Source organism: Varanus komodoensis, unplaced genomic scaffold (assembly GCF_004798865.1).
Source record: "Varanus komodoensis strain SLA01 unplaced genomic scaffold, ASM479886v1 scaffold6_4, whole genome shotgun sequence".
Lineage (NCBI taxonomy): Eukaryota > Metazoa > Chordata > Lepidosauria > Squamata > Varanidae > Varanus > Varanus komodoensis.
The window spans coordinates 18,616,392-18,630,350 of record NW_025336347.1 but is presented as its reverse complement, the minus strand read 5'-3'; the positions used below and the strand labels follow the sequence as shown (position 1 = coordinate 18,630,350).

At 47.1% G+C, this 13,959-nt stretch overlaps 1 protein-coding gene across 1 annotated transcript in view; it reads left to right on the top strand.

The window, feature by feature from the left end:
- LAMB2 (laminin subunit beta 2) overlaps positions 1 to 13,959 on the top strand; it is a 65,036-nt gene that overhangs the window by 8,337 nt on the left and 42,740 nt on the right. Inside the window, exons 3-7 of the mRNA XM_044451814.1 lie at positions 1,039 to 1,174; positions 6,518 to 6,591; positions 10,211 to 10,399; positions 10,904 to 10,967; positions 12,593 to 12,795. Coding sequence (XP_044307749.1) covers positions 1,039 to 1,174; positions 6,518 to 6,591; positions 10,211 to 10,399; positions 10,904 to 10,967; positions 12,593 to 12,795 — 666 coding nt within the window. The remainder of the gene's footprint in view (positions 1 to 1,038; positions 1,175 to 6,517; positions 6,592 to 10,210; positions 10,400 to 10,903; positions 10,968 to 12,592; positions 12,796 to 13,959) is intronic.

Here is a 13,959-nt window from a genome sequence, read left to right as displayed (position 1 = left end):
TTTTTTCCAGGTGCAGAATTCTGGCAGGGAATGTTGCCATTTTTAAACGTACACAGCAACATCAGTTGCATGAGCGCCATGCCATACTTCATGTCTGCACACTGCTTTGTCTGTTTTCAATCCCTTTAATGCCAATAAATCATGCTCAGTGTTACTTGAAAATAAATAGGCTGTCATGAGCAACCAGGGAAGGTGCTCATACTCTGCCTGCAGCCATTCCTGTGGGCAGCTCTGCAGTGGGTTGCTTAGCAAGTTGCCTGAACCCAGACCTCCCTCAGGCGTGGTCAGGGGCTAAACAACCTAATGGTCTGTGTTCCAACACCACACTAAGCAACACATCCCTGAGCCACTTACGGGTTGCTGACAGCTGAAAAAAAAGTGGAAGTGTTAGAGCACTGGTGGCAAGACAGCTGTTTTTTCTCACTGGTCCCTGATGACCCATGGGTTGCTTAACCCATGGCTGTCTAGCTGTGAGAGCCAGCTCAGTGCATGCAGGTGATTCCTTGGTTTTGCAAGAGGGGTTCTGCTTCTTGCTAGCTATAGGAAAAGAACTAGGATCGAGGGTATTCCAGTTCAGAATCTTACTCAGCCCTGCAGATTCCTCAGTAGCATTGGGCCAGTCAGACTCCTTCACCTTCTTCAGCCCAATTCACTGACCCAAGATTATTGCGAGGCAAAAATAGAGGGTTGGGGACAGGGACCATGTGTGCCACCCTGAACTCGTCGGAGGAAGGACTGAATAAAAATATCATGCTTAATAAAACCAAAAATAACAACATTACGGAGTGCTAACATACACATACCCACTGGTAACTGGAGTTACTGCTTGCCAGCTTCTGAGTTTTTTTTACCAGACATGCTTAAAGCTTACCCTTGTAACCAAAACAGCTAATGTTACATGCATGCATCATGTGTGTATGCGCAGAGCAATATTTTTTAAAGATGCTATATTCCACAACAAACACCTTGTGTCTGGATCACCATCATGTGGAATATACACAGATCAGAGACACATGGGTGATTCCATCTTTTTAACAGGATGAGAAAAAATGTTTTACGTGTGACTCCCGTCGGCCCTATGACCCTGTGTCAAATCCCAAGAGCCATCGCATTGAGAATGTGATCACTGCCTTTGCACACTATCGCAAGAAGGCCTGGTGGCAGTCAGAGAATGGTAAGAAATTGAAGTTTCATCCTTCCTAGGCTGACATTATTTCTCTTTTGCAGTGTGTGCAAGGAGCTGTACAAGTCCTGCCCCCCATGCCCACTGTAGAACAGAGATTGGTTTGTTTCTTTGTAAAGTCTCCTGGAATTGCATTTTGAAGCACTGTTAGTTGCTGTTGTGGCTCCTGCCTGGGAGAAAAGGAGATGGTTTAGACCAGGGGTGGATAATTAATGCTGCGAGGGATGAATTCCTTAGTCTAATTCATCTGTCCCTCAGTGTAATTACTAATGCAGTGCTCATGAGATCAGAGTAGACTTCTGCCAAGAGCAGCCTGTCTCTTTGCTTGCAGCCTGCTGTGTGGTAAGGAAGAGGCAGAGAAAGAGGTGGTAGAAAGCGGAAAGGGGTGCTCTCCTGCACGCTTTGGCTTTGGCTCCAGCTCCATCCACTGCTACTATGCAACCCCTGACAGATTACTTATCAGGGAATTGCATTTTAAATTAAGGAACAGGCTTGAGTGTGGGTTCAGCTCAGAATTCCCCTTGTCATCATCCCCAATAGCTCACAAACTGTTCACACAAAAGCCCACTTCATGTTTCCCATCAAACTTTCTTTGGAGTAAAGTTTCCTTGGAGGGAAGTTTAACTGTTACCAATACTGTTAAATAATGGAATTGGAAGCTCAGCTCACTGATCAATGCCAAATCACCTGGAAATCTACCCACGCCTGTAAAATACCTTCTGTGTGGGCCACAGGATAAAAGAAGATACAAAATAGATGTGTTGTTGAGAACTCTAAATGCTGGAGTCATCTGGAGTAATTTGCAAACACTGCATTCTTGGATAGGTGGATCTTTGGTACAGGTTGGCTTGCCTTTGGGCAGGAAGCTGGAATAGGTGACCTTTCCATTTTTTCCAGCTCTGCAGTTCTCTTAGGGGACCCAACTTTAATTTCTTCACTTTATGTAAGTAAAGAAGCCCTTCTTTTATCACTGAAATGCAGACACACTTATTTCTGGACCTGTAACTCCTTTTTAAATAGTTTTTACCTGAGCCGTGAGAGGTAGAAACTTGAAGTAGGATCCAAGAGCTCCCTTCCCCTTCCAGAAGGAGTCTTCCTCTGTTGGATGAAGGAAAACGTTGGATCCAGCTTTTTTTCAGAAAAGAAAAGTTTGATTCTCAAGATTCAGCATCACTGCACAGACTTCATCATGCTGGAAGTGGAAGTGTCCAACTTTGGCTGAGCAGAGTTTTAGGCTTCTTGCCCCAACTATGTCTGTAACATCCATTCATTAATAACATGAGTTTAGCATTAAGTCTGCTCGTCTCATCCTGCTGAACAGACATACCCTGTCATGCCAGAATTATAGCAGGCAACCTCTCATCTGCTTCACTGGAGGAAAATCACTCCATCCGTGACCAGGACCCGTGTCTCTGTGTGCGTGTCCTTCCTTATGCTAGGGCTGTATAATGCCTTGTGGCAAGCCTATCGCCCAGCTGGGTGAACTCACCATGCCCTTTGTACGTGGGCAGGAAGCCTGCACAGAGTGTGCTCTTTGTTCAGGACATGGCCTGCCAGGGCACCCGGAGCAGAAGTGCAGAGGGTGCCCCTAGAGTCCCGTTGCTTTCCTTTCTCTCCCACGCAGAGGAAATGCTGAATCATACCAAATTGAGTCCTGTCTGTTCCTGGACCCTTGCCAGGTGGGGGTGAGGGGGACAACACTGCAGCTCAGAGGAACTTGGTGCCAGCAACTTGTCTCCAGCAGCCAGACTATCCATCCCTACATCCCAGGACACAACACGGGACCCACACATAATTAGGTTCCCACCCTAAAAGCAAATGACATAGGCGGTAGGTCCTTTGGCTCTCCACCTTGGCTTCTCTGCAGTCACTGGCACTACTTTCTTCTATATTTGCATTCAGGCAATTCTGCCTTCTTCTTTGCAGATGCATACACTGAAGGGTGCATGGAACGTATCTTTTCAGCAAGTCAGCTTTAAAAAATGTGAGAGCAGCAATGTGTAGCCAACTGTAATGCTACCCAAAATCACCCAGGGAGCTTCAAGATTGAGTCAAGTCCTAATCCAGTATTTTAACCACTATACACATGGCTGTCAATATGCCAGAATATTTTACCAAAACTATTAAAATGTTCTGTATAACTGCAACATTACTATATTTACTACAGACTTTTTATGTCTAAAAAGAAGTTTTTATATTGGCTCCTTCTTACCAAGTAGACTTTTGAACATAGATGTGGGTGTGTTCAGATCTGGACTCTTGAAAGGATCTTTTGCAACACAAGCACCAAGTGTTCCACAGCTTGCCACCATGAGGGTAAATGGGATTAGTAGACTAAAGACACAGTTGCTTAATCGAGGAGTAATTTAGTGAAGGAATTGAAGCATACATGCAAATGATCAGGCCAACGTGTGTACAAGCTACTCACCAATTGTTAAGGCAGACGTGTTAAAAGCAATAACTTGGTACACGTAACTAGCATGATGGGGGCTTGGTGGCAGGCCAGAAGTCCAGGCAGAAAGAGATGAAGGAGTGAGATAGATGTAGAGAAGGGGAAGGAGACAGGTGCGGTACCAGGCTGAACTTGTGAGCAAACTGCTTACAGAGAAACATTGAAACAGAGCGAGTCAGAAGGGGTCTCCCGGGCCATCTAGTCTGACCTCCGGCACCAGCCAGCTCCGCTCACGACATGCCCACCATGTGGACATCCAGCCTATCCTTGAACACCCTCACTGATGGGGCCTCCACGACCTCTCGTGGAAGCCCATTCCACACTCTCAGGGTCCTGACTGTCAGGAAGTGCTTCCTGGCATCCAAATGGAACCTTGGCTCCCTGAGCTTTGCTCCATTGGAGTGTGTCCTGCCTTCCTCTGCAGGGGAGAACAGGTCTCTACTCATCTCCATGTGACATCCCCTCACATACCTGTATGTCACCAACATATCCCCTCTGAGTCTCCTCTTCTCCAGGCTGAAGAGACCCAGTTCACTCAGTCTCGCCTCGTATGGCATCCCCTGCAAACCGGCCACCAACCTTGTGGCCCTACGCTGCACTGACTCCAACCTGGCTATATCCTTTCTGTAATGAGGGGCCCAAAACTGAACACAATACTCCAATTGTGGGCGCACCAGAGTCGTGTAGAGTGGTAGTAATACTTCTCTTGATCTAGAAGCCACACTTCAGGCTATGCAACCAAGGCTGGCGTTCGCCCTCTTGACCACCGCATCACACTGCTGACTCATGTTTAGCCTGCAGTCAACCAGCACCCCGAGGTCCCTTTCACTAGTGCTGCTCTCCAGCCACTTGTCACCTAACCTGTACTTATGGCACCTATTCCTATGCCCCAAGTGCAAGACCTTGCACTTATCCACATTGAACGCCATCCTGTTGTCTCCTGCCCACTTCCATAGTCTGTCCAGATCCTTTTGGATCTGGAGTACCTGCTCCTCAGTTGCGGCCACTGCTCCAGTTTTAGTGTCGTCTGCGAATTTGATCAGCAGACTGTTCACCCCTTCTTCCATGTCGTTAATGAAAAGATTAAACAGGATCGGCCCCAGGGCAGAGCCCTGGGGGACCCCACTTGTCACTGGCCGCCATCCCGATGATTCCCCGCTAATGGTTACCTTCTGCTTTCGGTCAGTCAACCATGCCCTAATCCACCGGACAGTGCTTTGGTGTATCCCAAAACTCCTCAGTTTCTCCACCAGGATATCATGGGGCACTTTGTCAAAGGCCTTGCTGAAATCCAGGTATACCACATCCACTGCATCCCCTCCATCTAGCCATCTCGAAACCTTGTCATAGAATTCCACAAGGTTTGTCTGGCAGGACCTGTTTTTGCAGAAGCTGTGTTGTGTGGCTGTCAGCCTCCCTTCCCTATCTAGCATCACTAGATCTCTCTCTATTATGAGCCTTTCCATTGTTTTTCCTACAATGGACATAAGGCTAACCGGTCTATAATTCCCCATGTCCTTTCTACTACCCTTTTTGAAAATTGGGACCACTGATGCCACCCTCCAGTCCTCTGGAGCTTCACCTGTTCTCCATGAGGTCTCAAAAATGGAGGCCAGTGGGCGTGAGAGAACCCCTGCCAACTCTCTAAGTACTCTTGGATGTAACCCATCAGGGCCTGGCGCCTTTGTAATGTCCAATGCCCTGAGGAGCCCCTTGACTTCAAGGGGGGGTGACTCTAATCTGTGCCCCTAAGTCCCCAGCCTCATCTAATCTCCTATGCGGATATCCCCCGTCCTGCTTTGGGGAGAACACAGAGGCAAAATAGTCATTTAGCATCTGTGCCTGTTCCCTCATATGAGTCACTGGATCTCCTTCCTTCTTATTTAGTGGTCCCACTATTTAGTGGTACCAACCACACATGCTTGGGCAAAAAATAGGAAAAGGAGTAGGCAATATATTTTCTTAATGCCCCAAAGTGCAGTGCTATGCATGCTTGGATAGCAAAAAGTTCCAACATGGCTGGTGAGGGAATGCTGGGCTTTGTAGGACTTCCTTCTTATGAAGCCTGCATTAACTGCAGCCTAAATAGCAGCAAAAAAGGCTCAGGTGAGAATTCAGGGAGCCACTGAAGAAAAGACCACTCCATAAATGTTTCCTTTACAGGGAGATTGTCAGCAGAGCTTCCCCCTAAGCCATATGCAGGGTGTGATTTGCTTATTTCAAACATTTATACCCTCTTTTGGAGCATGGCTTCTCAAGGCAGCAAACAAAATCAGTTGCAAAACCTGACAGATAAAATAAGCCATAAAATCTTATGAGAGAGGGGCTACCTAGGCTACATAGGCCAAGCATAATATGAGGGCTACTTCAGTCCTGCCTTATGCTTTGGCAGTAACATGTCAAATTCCTTTTTTTCTGGAAATGAGGACTCCTGGCAGGGCCAGATGCAGTTCTGAAGTGCTTTCTGGGATAGAGGAGTACAGCTGGACTTGCCTGGTGGCGGCTACAGGCAGCAGTGCTCCAACTCACAGCTGAGTGCAGCCATTTTAATTTCCTAGAATGCGCCCAATAAGTGCTTCTTCATGACATTGTGGCCCAGCTGACAGAGTGGAAGTGAGGAAAAGAGGGGTACCAGGGAGGTATCAGCAATGTGTCCAGTCATGGTGCTGAGATCTTGGCTGTCACCCAAATATGTTGCATAAAATCCACATATGAGGACTATATTTGAGGGGTCCTGATCTTTCAGGGCCCTGGACCTGCTATGTCCAGTGACCTAGCCCTAATGATGCCGCTGCCTAATATAGTCTGAAAAGAGCTGTCCCACTGAATGGTGGTTTGCCGGGGCTTAAGACGAATCTCTCTGTTCGTCCCTCCCTCTCCAGGTGTGGAACAGGTCAGCATTCGCCTGGACCTGGAGGCTGAGTTCCACTTCACTCATCTCATCATGACTTTCAAGGTATGTCTCACTTGGGGAAAGGTGGGCTTTTACCCCAGGGAAGGCTCTGTGCTTCCTTCTTTTTCTGGGAAGTACAAATGCACTGGTAACATCCAAAATAGATTACTGCAATGCTCTCTACATGGGGCTGCCCTTGAAGACAGTCTGGCAATTACGATTGGTACAGAACAGAGCTGTTTGGTTGGTGATGGGAACCCCTAGAGTGGCCCACATAACACCTACATTGAAAGAACTCCATTGGTTACCAACTGTGGCCTGAGCCCAATTCAAGGTGCTTGTGTTGACATGTAAATCCCTAAACGGCATAGGCCTCAGTTACCTTAAGGAGTGCCTGCACCCACGTGTGCCTACCTGGCCTTTGAGATCTATGCAGCGGGACCTCCTGGGTGAGCCGTCCCTTAAGGAGGTGAGAGGGAGGGCTGCTAGGAAGAGGGCCTTTTCTGCTGCTGCTCCCCATATTGGAATGCTCTCCCCAAGGGATCCTGATTCCTTATATTCTTTTCGGTGCCAGGTGAAGACTTCCCTTTTTAAAAAATATTTTAGTAGATAATTCCACCTGACCTTTTGTTTTGTATTTTCATCTGTATTTTATTAACACTGTATTTTAATATGTTGTAATTAGTTTTTATTGTGTTGTATCTTATGATTGTGAGCCACCCAGAGGTGCTGTGGCACAATTGGGTGGCATACAAATGTTTTAAATAAGTGAGTGAGCGAGCTCCAGCATTCTTTTTCCTTCTGCCAGTGTGTACATTTCCCCACAGGCCGGGGAACCATGGCTTAGCAGTCAAGTCCATGTTTCACAGGTGGAAAGTCCTCAGTTCAGTCCCTGGCCTCTTCAACTAACAGGAATGGGTAGCAGACGTTGGGAAAGACTCCAGTGTTGGGACCCCACTGTTGCCTGCCAGTGGGGAGAGCTAGTGGGGGACAAGCTGGATCAGGACCATGAGGTGGCGGGAAGGAGGGGCTTGCATGCTTTGATCAGGTCACAATCCCGGTGGGAACCTGCGCTCACAACAGATGCCTGCTATTTGCACCAGGAGGAAAGTTCTGGCTGAGACCATGACAGGGGCAACAGCGGCAATTCAGTGCAGGACACACGCCATGCGAAGTAGCTCTCTCCTTTGGCCTGGCAGTGGCTGCCTCCCCGTGCAGTCCTTCTTCAGACATGGAGGGATGTGGGGAAAGGTGGGCATGGCTCATTACCTCCTCTTCAGTATTTTTTAGCATATGCAACATACATCCAGGGGGATGGGTATCTGTTCATCATATTACTGCTGAATTAACTCAAAATTAGTGAAGGGTCAATTACTGCTTTGTCATTTTATTGTGGACTTTCTGCTTTTACTGACATTGCAGAAGAGAGCTGGGAAAATTCTCTTTAACTTGGCAAGAATACGAAAGTCTGGATTTCTTTTCTTTTCTTTTTTTAAGGGGTTTAATTATGTTCCAATGCCCCAAGATGGAAAAATCAAAATACAGTTGTGAAATATTTTCTTGGAATAAGCAGAGTTTCAAAATTAAGCAAGGGAATTATTAAAATGTCATTTCCAAGAACTTGCTAGTAAATGTTCTGTTATCTAACAGTGATTTGTAGGATGACTAGTTTTTTTCTATTTCTGCCTAGTGTGCAGCTGCAGCTAGATGTGATATTACATAGCAAGTGTAATATTCTGTATATTAGTCTCACTTAAGGTTTAAGGCATGATCCATGATGGCTGGAGAATGCTGGGAGTTGTAGGACTTTTTTCCCTATCTAAACAACCATAATATCGCACCTTTAAAAAGTATTTATATGCCAACCAAGTTATATGTAATATATTAAAAATAGAATAAAGTTTAATTTTAATGTTTCATTCATTTCATTTATTATGTTTAATTACTATCCAATAGCTGAAGCGCTCCATGTGTAGTATAAAACTTACATAGACTCATATAAAGATCTCCCTCTCCCTCCCCTCTCTCTCTCTCTCTCACACACACACACACACCCTGAACTATTTTTATACAATCAGTAATTAAACTCCAGTACCCTTTTTAAAAGAAGTTAATTATTGTAGAGGTTTCAATATTTTTCCATTCTGATTTTTGTTTGTTTCTGGAGACAAAAAGGAAAAGATTTTATTTCAGAACAAATTATTCCTTTATACTCCCTTTCTTTATTGGTTTCTCTTCCTCTTCTTGTCTTCATCTAATTTCTTTCTGTTTACAATCACATGTCTCCATAATATTCACTGCTCAGAAGCTCTCAAACTTGGAGGCTTCCGAGATTCCTTGCTGGGCTGAAGCTGGCAGAGCAGGAGAAGTAAAGAAAGTGATCTTGCCTCCCAACCCTCTGGTCTCCTGAATGTTTAGCCCATCTAGAAAGGGCGCTTTGGAGTGGAAGGGAAGGTGGCTGGATGAGTCTCTGGATCAGTCGTATTCTGGCCTGTCCAGTGTCTTCCTTCCCTGACCACTGGAAAGCTCCCTTTACCTTCCTTTCTTAGGCTGCTTTTCTCACCTTGGAGAGGCTCAGCCAGGGACCATAGAATGACTCTCTGTATCTCTGTTCTGTTCTTCCTCTGTGTGTTTCTCATTAGCTGCTGCCCTACTGGCCAGGTCAGATTCTTTGCACACCTAGCCCAGTGCTGCTCTAGCTAGCAGCCACTCTTCAGGGTCTCAGTCAGAAAAGGGTCCTTCGCATCACCTGCTACTCGCAGCTTTAAATAAAGAGGCCAGAGACAGAACTTGGGACCTTCCTTCCGCTTGAAAAGCAGGGCTTTCTCTGTCACTAACCTAGGGAGGCAAGAGACATTCATTTCCATTTTTCATCAGGATTTAAAAACACCTTGTGAACTGATCTCAGACACACCTGTGATTGAAATCCATACATTACATGCTTGTTGCTGGATTTGCAGACCCAAAATAATGTGTGCAATGGCATTTACCCAGTGGGCAAAAAATTTATTCATTTCAGAGAGGTTCACAACTGATGCATATACAATAGCTTTTTCCTTTGAAAAGGAAAAACAAAGCTTGCAATCTGATAGAGACTCAGGTAGTTGCAGAAATATCCTGTTACCCACAGCTCTTTCCCTGTGGGTGATTCCAGAGAAGATTTTAATGGCATCATTGTCTAGCTTCATTTACAGAATGTTACTCAGTTCTGAGCAATTCTAGATGCTATCATCATCTTAATCCTCCGTATTATTACTATTTCTCTGTCTTCCAGTTTTAAAGAAATGGTACATTTCTGCACAGTTTTGTGTCTCTGTGTAGCTTCATTTGAAAGACAGAAATTCCTTTCTATACGACAAACCATTTCTGTGGAAACTGTTAGCAAAGGAGTAGATCCCTGTAGAACAAACAGAAGGGAAGCAGCGCAAACACAGTGAGCAGTTGTTTAAGAAGACCAAAGGAATTACGGCTACTTCATATGTATACATGTGATGTAGCCAATAACATATGCATCTAGGGCCTGGGTCACCCATACACATTTGTCCCTTGACAACTGCCTCATCAAGTGAGCACTTACAACAGGTGAACGGGCTGTTGTAGATGATCTACACCATTTCTCCCCATTACCAGACAACCATTCTGGGCATGCTCAAGGCTCCCCGTGTATTCTCTGTTCCCGCAGACTTTTCGGCCAGCAGCCATGTTGGTGGAGCGTTCAGCAGATTTTGGGCGCACCTGGCAGGTGTACCGCTACTTTGCCTATGACTGTGCTGCATCCTTCCCGGTGGCCCCCCGTGGCCCCCTGAGGCGGGTGGATGATGTCATCTGTGAGTCACGTTACTCAGACATTGAGCCCTCTACTGAGGGAGAGGTGAGTGCAGGGCAGGGCAGGGATCTCAGGGGAATTGGACTGGGGGTCAGGTGTGGATGCAGTTCATTTAGTCTAGGATGTTGAAGTTCTTTCAGCATGAGAGCCAATTTTCATTTGCCAGAAGCAGTGGGTGGTGTGGAAAGCGAAATGAGGTTGGGCTGAAGGCAAAGGGATGGCACCCAAAGTACCAGAAATACTAGCACATATTATGTTAAAATTCTTATTTCCAGCCATTAAGCCATAGGAGAGGCATTTCAGCCTTTTAGGATGGGGGAAAACTGCATAAAAGCTGGATAACCACCAGACAATCAGTGGTTGGGGAGGGAAAAGTGGGCAGGTGAAGGGAGGTGGCCCTCTAGGGAACCTTGCACTACTTATCTGGCCCTTGGGCCTGAGGTTCTGAACCCTCAGATACAGCACCAGAGAGATGGTGTTGGCCATGCCTTGATGTAGCACCCAAGGTTAGCACACCCTGGCTTCTCCTGTCTTTCCTCCTCACTGCAGGTAATCTACAGGGTGCTGGACCCGGCCATCCACATTCGTGACCCCTACAGTCCAAAAATTCAGAGTGAGTCTCTCTGTGGGATGTGGGCTGAAAAGATAAGTGTAGAGACTCGGCACACAATAAATCCTGATGAGAGAGAAGGTGGACCCCTGGCATTCTGACAACTGAAGGAGGGGGCCTCTTGGGATGTGTCTGCTGCAGCAAACATTTCCATGGTCTGAGGGTGGCATGTTGGCCTTAAGACAAATTTCATGCTTCTCTGGACGTATCAATATGTTGTTTTAATCAAGGAAACTGCCTTTATGCTCCTTGATAGAAAGGTGAAGACGACAGACAATAACTTAAGAGCACAATGCTATAACCTCCCACCTCTCCTGAAAGGCCAGAGGATTCCTTGGAGTCCCAGCTCTGAGATCCTGTGATCTCAGAGCTGGGACTCTGAAGCTGATCCCACCCTCCACCCCCTCACAGCTGGTGCAGAAAGAGCCATGGATTTATGCTCACTGTAACTGGCATGCCAGCCAGCCTCCCTCCCTTGTTCTCCCAGTGCTAAATCTAGATGGCTGGAAATTGTTTGAAGGCTTGCTAGCATCTGCTGCGAGAACAATAGGATTGTGCCCTAAGCAATATGATAATTACTTAATCCATGTACACACAAAGGAGAAAGAGAGTTAGGGCTATGTGCTGATTTGTAAACAGCAGCTTATTAGCGGGAGTGTTTTCCAAATACATGCACTCAGGCATCACACATTGATTGGATTTCTCTTTCTAATACCCACTGCCTTCTTCTCCATGAAAATGTCAAGAAGCAGGTTGTTCTCCTTTTAGAGGTGCATTTCTGTATCAACAAAGGCTAGATGGTCTTTGAGGTCACATGCAGTTCTATGTTTCTTCTGAAAAATATCCTTTCCCCCACCAGATCCAAACTCCCGCGTGAATAATTTTGCATCACAAACACTGGATGCCCCTCCTTCAGGGAATATATTCTAGATCAGGGGAGGGCTGCATATGGACCTTGGGCCTCTCTCTGTGGAGCCCACTGGCTCGGGGAGCCTTACTGTGGCCAAGCTGGTCAGAGTCATGGGAGCTTTAGCATCCCCCTTCCTCACTAATCCTATCCCCTCATGAATGTGTGAGTGTATGTACCTGTATGCATATACAATGAATATGGACGTATGTCTGTATGAATTTATTCAGTGTACATATGTGTGTGCACATGCCTAACCTACCACCTGGCACTTCTCATAGCACTCAGGGTTGAAAAGATCTCCCACTGCTATTCTAGAGAAATAGAGGCTTTCCTTCCCTAAGAGAAAGGATAAATATATACATACCCAAGTTATTTAGCAAGCTTTCTAATAATTCCCAGGGTTCCTAACATGGCCTGCAGCTGGCCCTGTCTTTGGTTCTATTTGGGGCAGGATAATTATGTCTCTAGACATGTTTCTGTTTTGGCAGTAGCTGCGTGTTGCTGTTAGCTCCAGGAGGTGCTAATGGTCAGGGAAGTCCTTCTCCATGTGGTGTGCATTTTTCTGATGATTTTTTCCCAAGAACTTATGGAGGCTGGCAACTCAGCCGTTTCATAGCCTGGTTAACCCCAGAACTTAGCTGGTCTCCAGTGCTGATGCTTTTCTCTGCCTTCCTTCTTTCCTTCTTGCTCTCTCATCCAACCCGTTTCTGTCTCCCAGATCTCCTGAAAGTCACCAACCTGCGGGTGAACTTGACCAAATTACACACACTGGGCGACAACCTGCTGGACTCACGGCGGGAGATCAAGGAGAAGTACTACTATGCGGTTTACGAGATGGTGCTGCGTGGCAACTGCTTCTGCTATGGGCACGCCTCAGAGTGCGCTCCACTTGCAGGCAGCCCTGCTGATGTAGAGGGCATGGTAAGGCCTCCTCACACCTACAGGAACACTGCCTGCCCTCGTGCCTCCACCGAACAGGTGCCAGCCCATCCCACAGAGGCTGCTTCTGTGCTTTTTTTTCCAATTTATATCCTGCCTTTTTCCTGCAAAGGGCTCAAGGCAGCTTACATCATTCTCCTCCTCCATCTTATCCCCACAACAACAACCCTGGGAGGTAGGCTGGGCTGAGAGGCTGTGACTGGCCCAAGCCACCCAGTTGGCTCCATGGCCGAGCGGGGACTAGAGCCCAGATCGCCTGAGTCCCGGTCCCAGGCTCTTCACCACCACACCACACTGGCTTTTAATTGCGGCATGTCCTGGACGTGTTCAGCAAAAAGAGTGCCCGCTGGATTTCTTCCTGCAGTACAGTCTTCCAGCTACCACAGGGCACAACTCCCACCCATCTGTGCTTTTCTGCCTGTCCATTTTCTCATTGACCTTCCCCACCATACTATGGCAACAACTGGCTGTGCTGCAGGGGGTGATGGGAGCTGTAGTCTAACACATCTGGAGGGTACCAGGCTACTCCAGTGCCCTCATTTCATCCCTGCCCTCAATATCTGCTGTAAGGCCTGTGGGCTGCTGCCAGATGTTATAGGTTCCAAAAACGTTCCTTCCTGTAGGGCCTTCCAGATGATGTACTTGTTGACTCTGCAAGGAATAGGTGCCAGTACTTCTAAATACAGCTGAGCTGGTAGAGGCTGAACCTCTTGTCTCATATTCCCTGATTTAAAAAAGGGGAGATGCAACCAGAAGAGTAAAAACTTAACTGATGAGCAGTGCCTGAACTCTGGGCTTTGGCAATTCACAGGCTCAGCCCAATGCATCTTGCCACTGCAAGTAAGTAGAATGGGTGGGTGGGCAGCACTGGTAGTGGCTGCCCACAAAAGGAGTGGCACTGACTGGCAGTACACCCAGCAACTTGCTCTGCAGTGCTCTGCCGGTTGCTCCCTGGCTGTAGCGAATGCCACAGTGGAAGAGCAGCTGGTGGGGCTCCAGAGCAGGCATTGGTGGTGGCTCAGAGGCAGCAGCTTGCCTTGTGGCAAAGGCAGCAGGTGGGGGAGAGGGGCTGCTTGCCACTCCCCCCACTCTGCCGCCTAATGTGGGTGCATCAGCCTGCGCAATGGCAGGGCTGGCCCTGGTAAT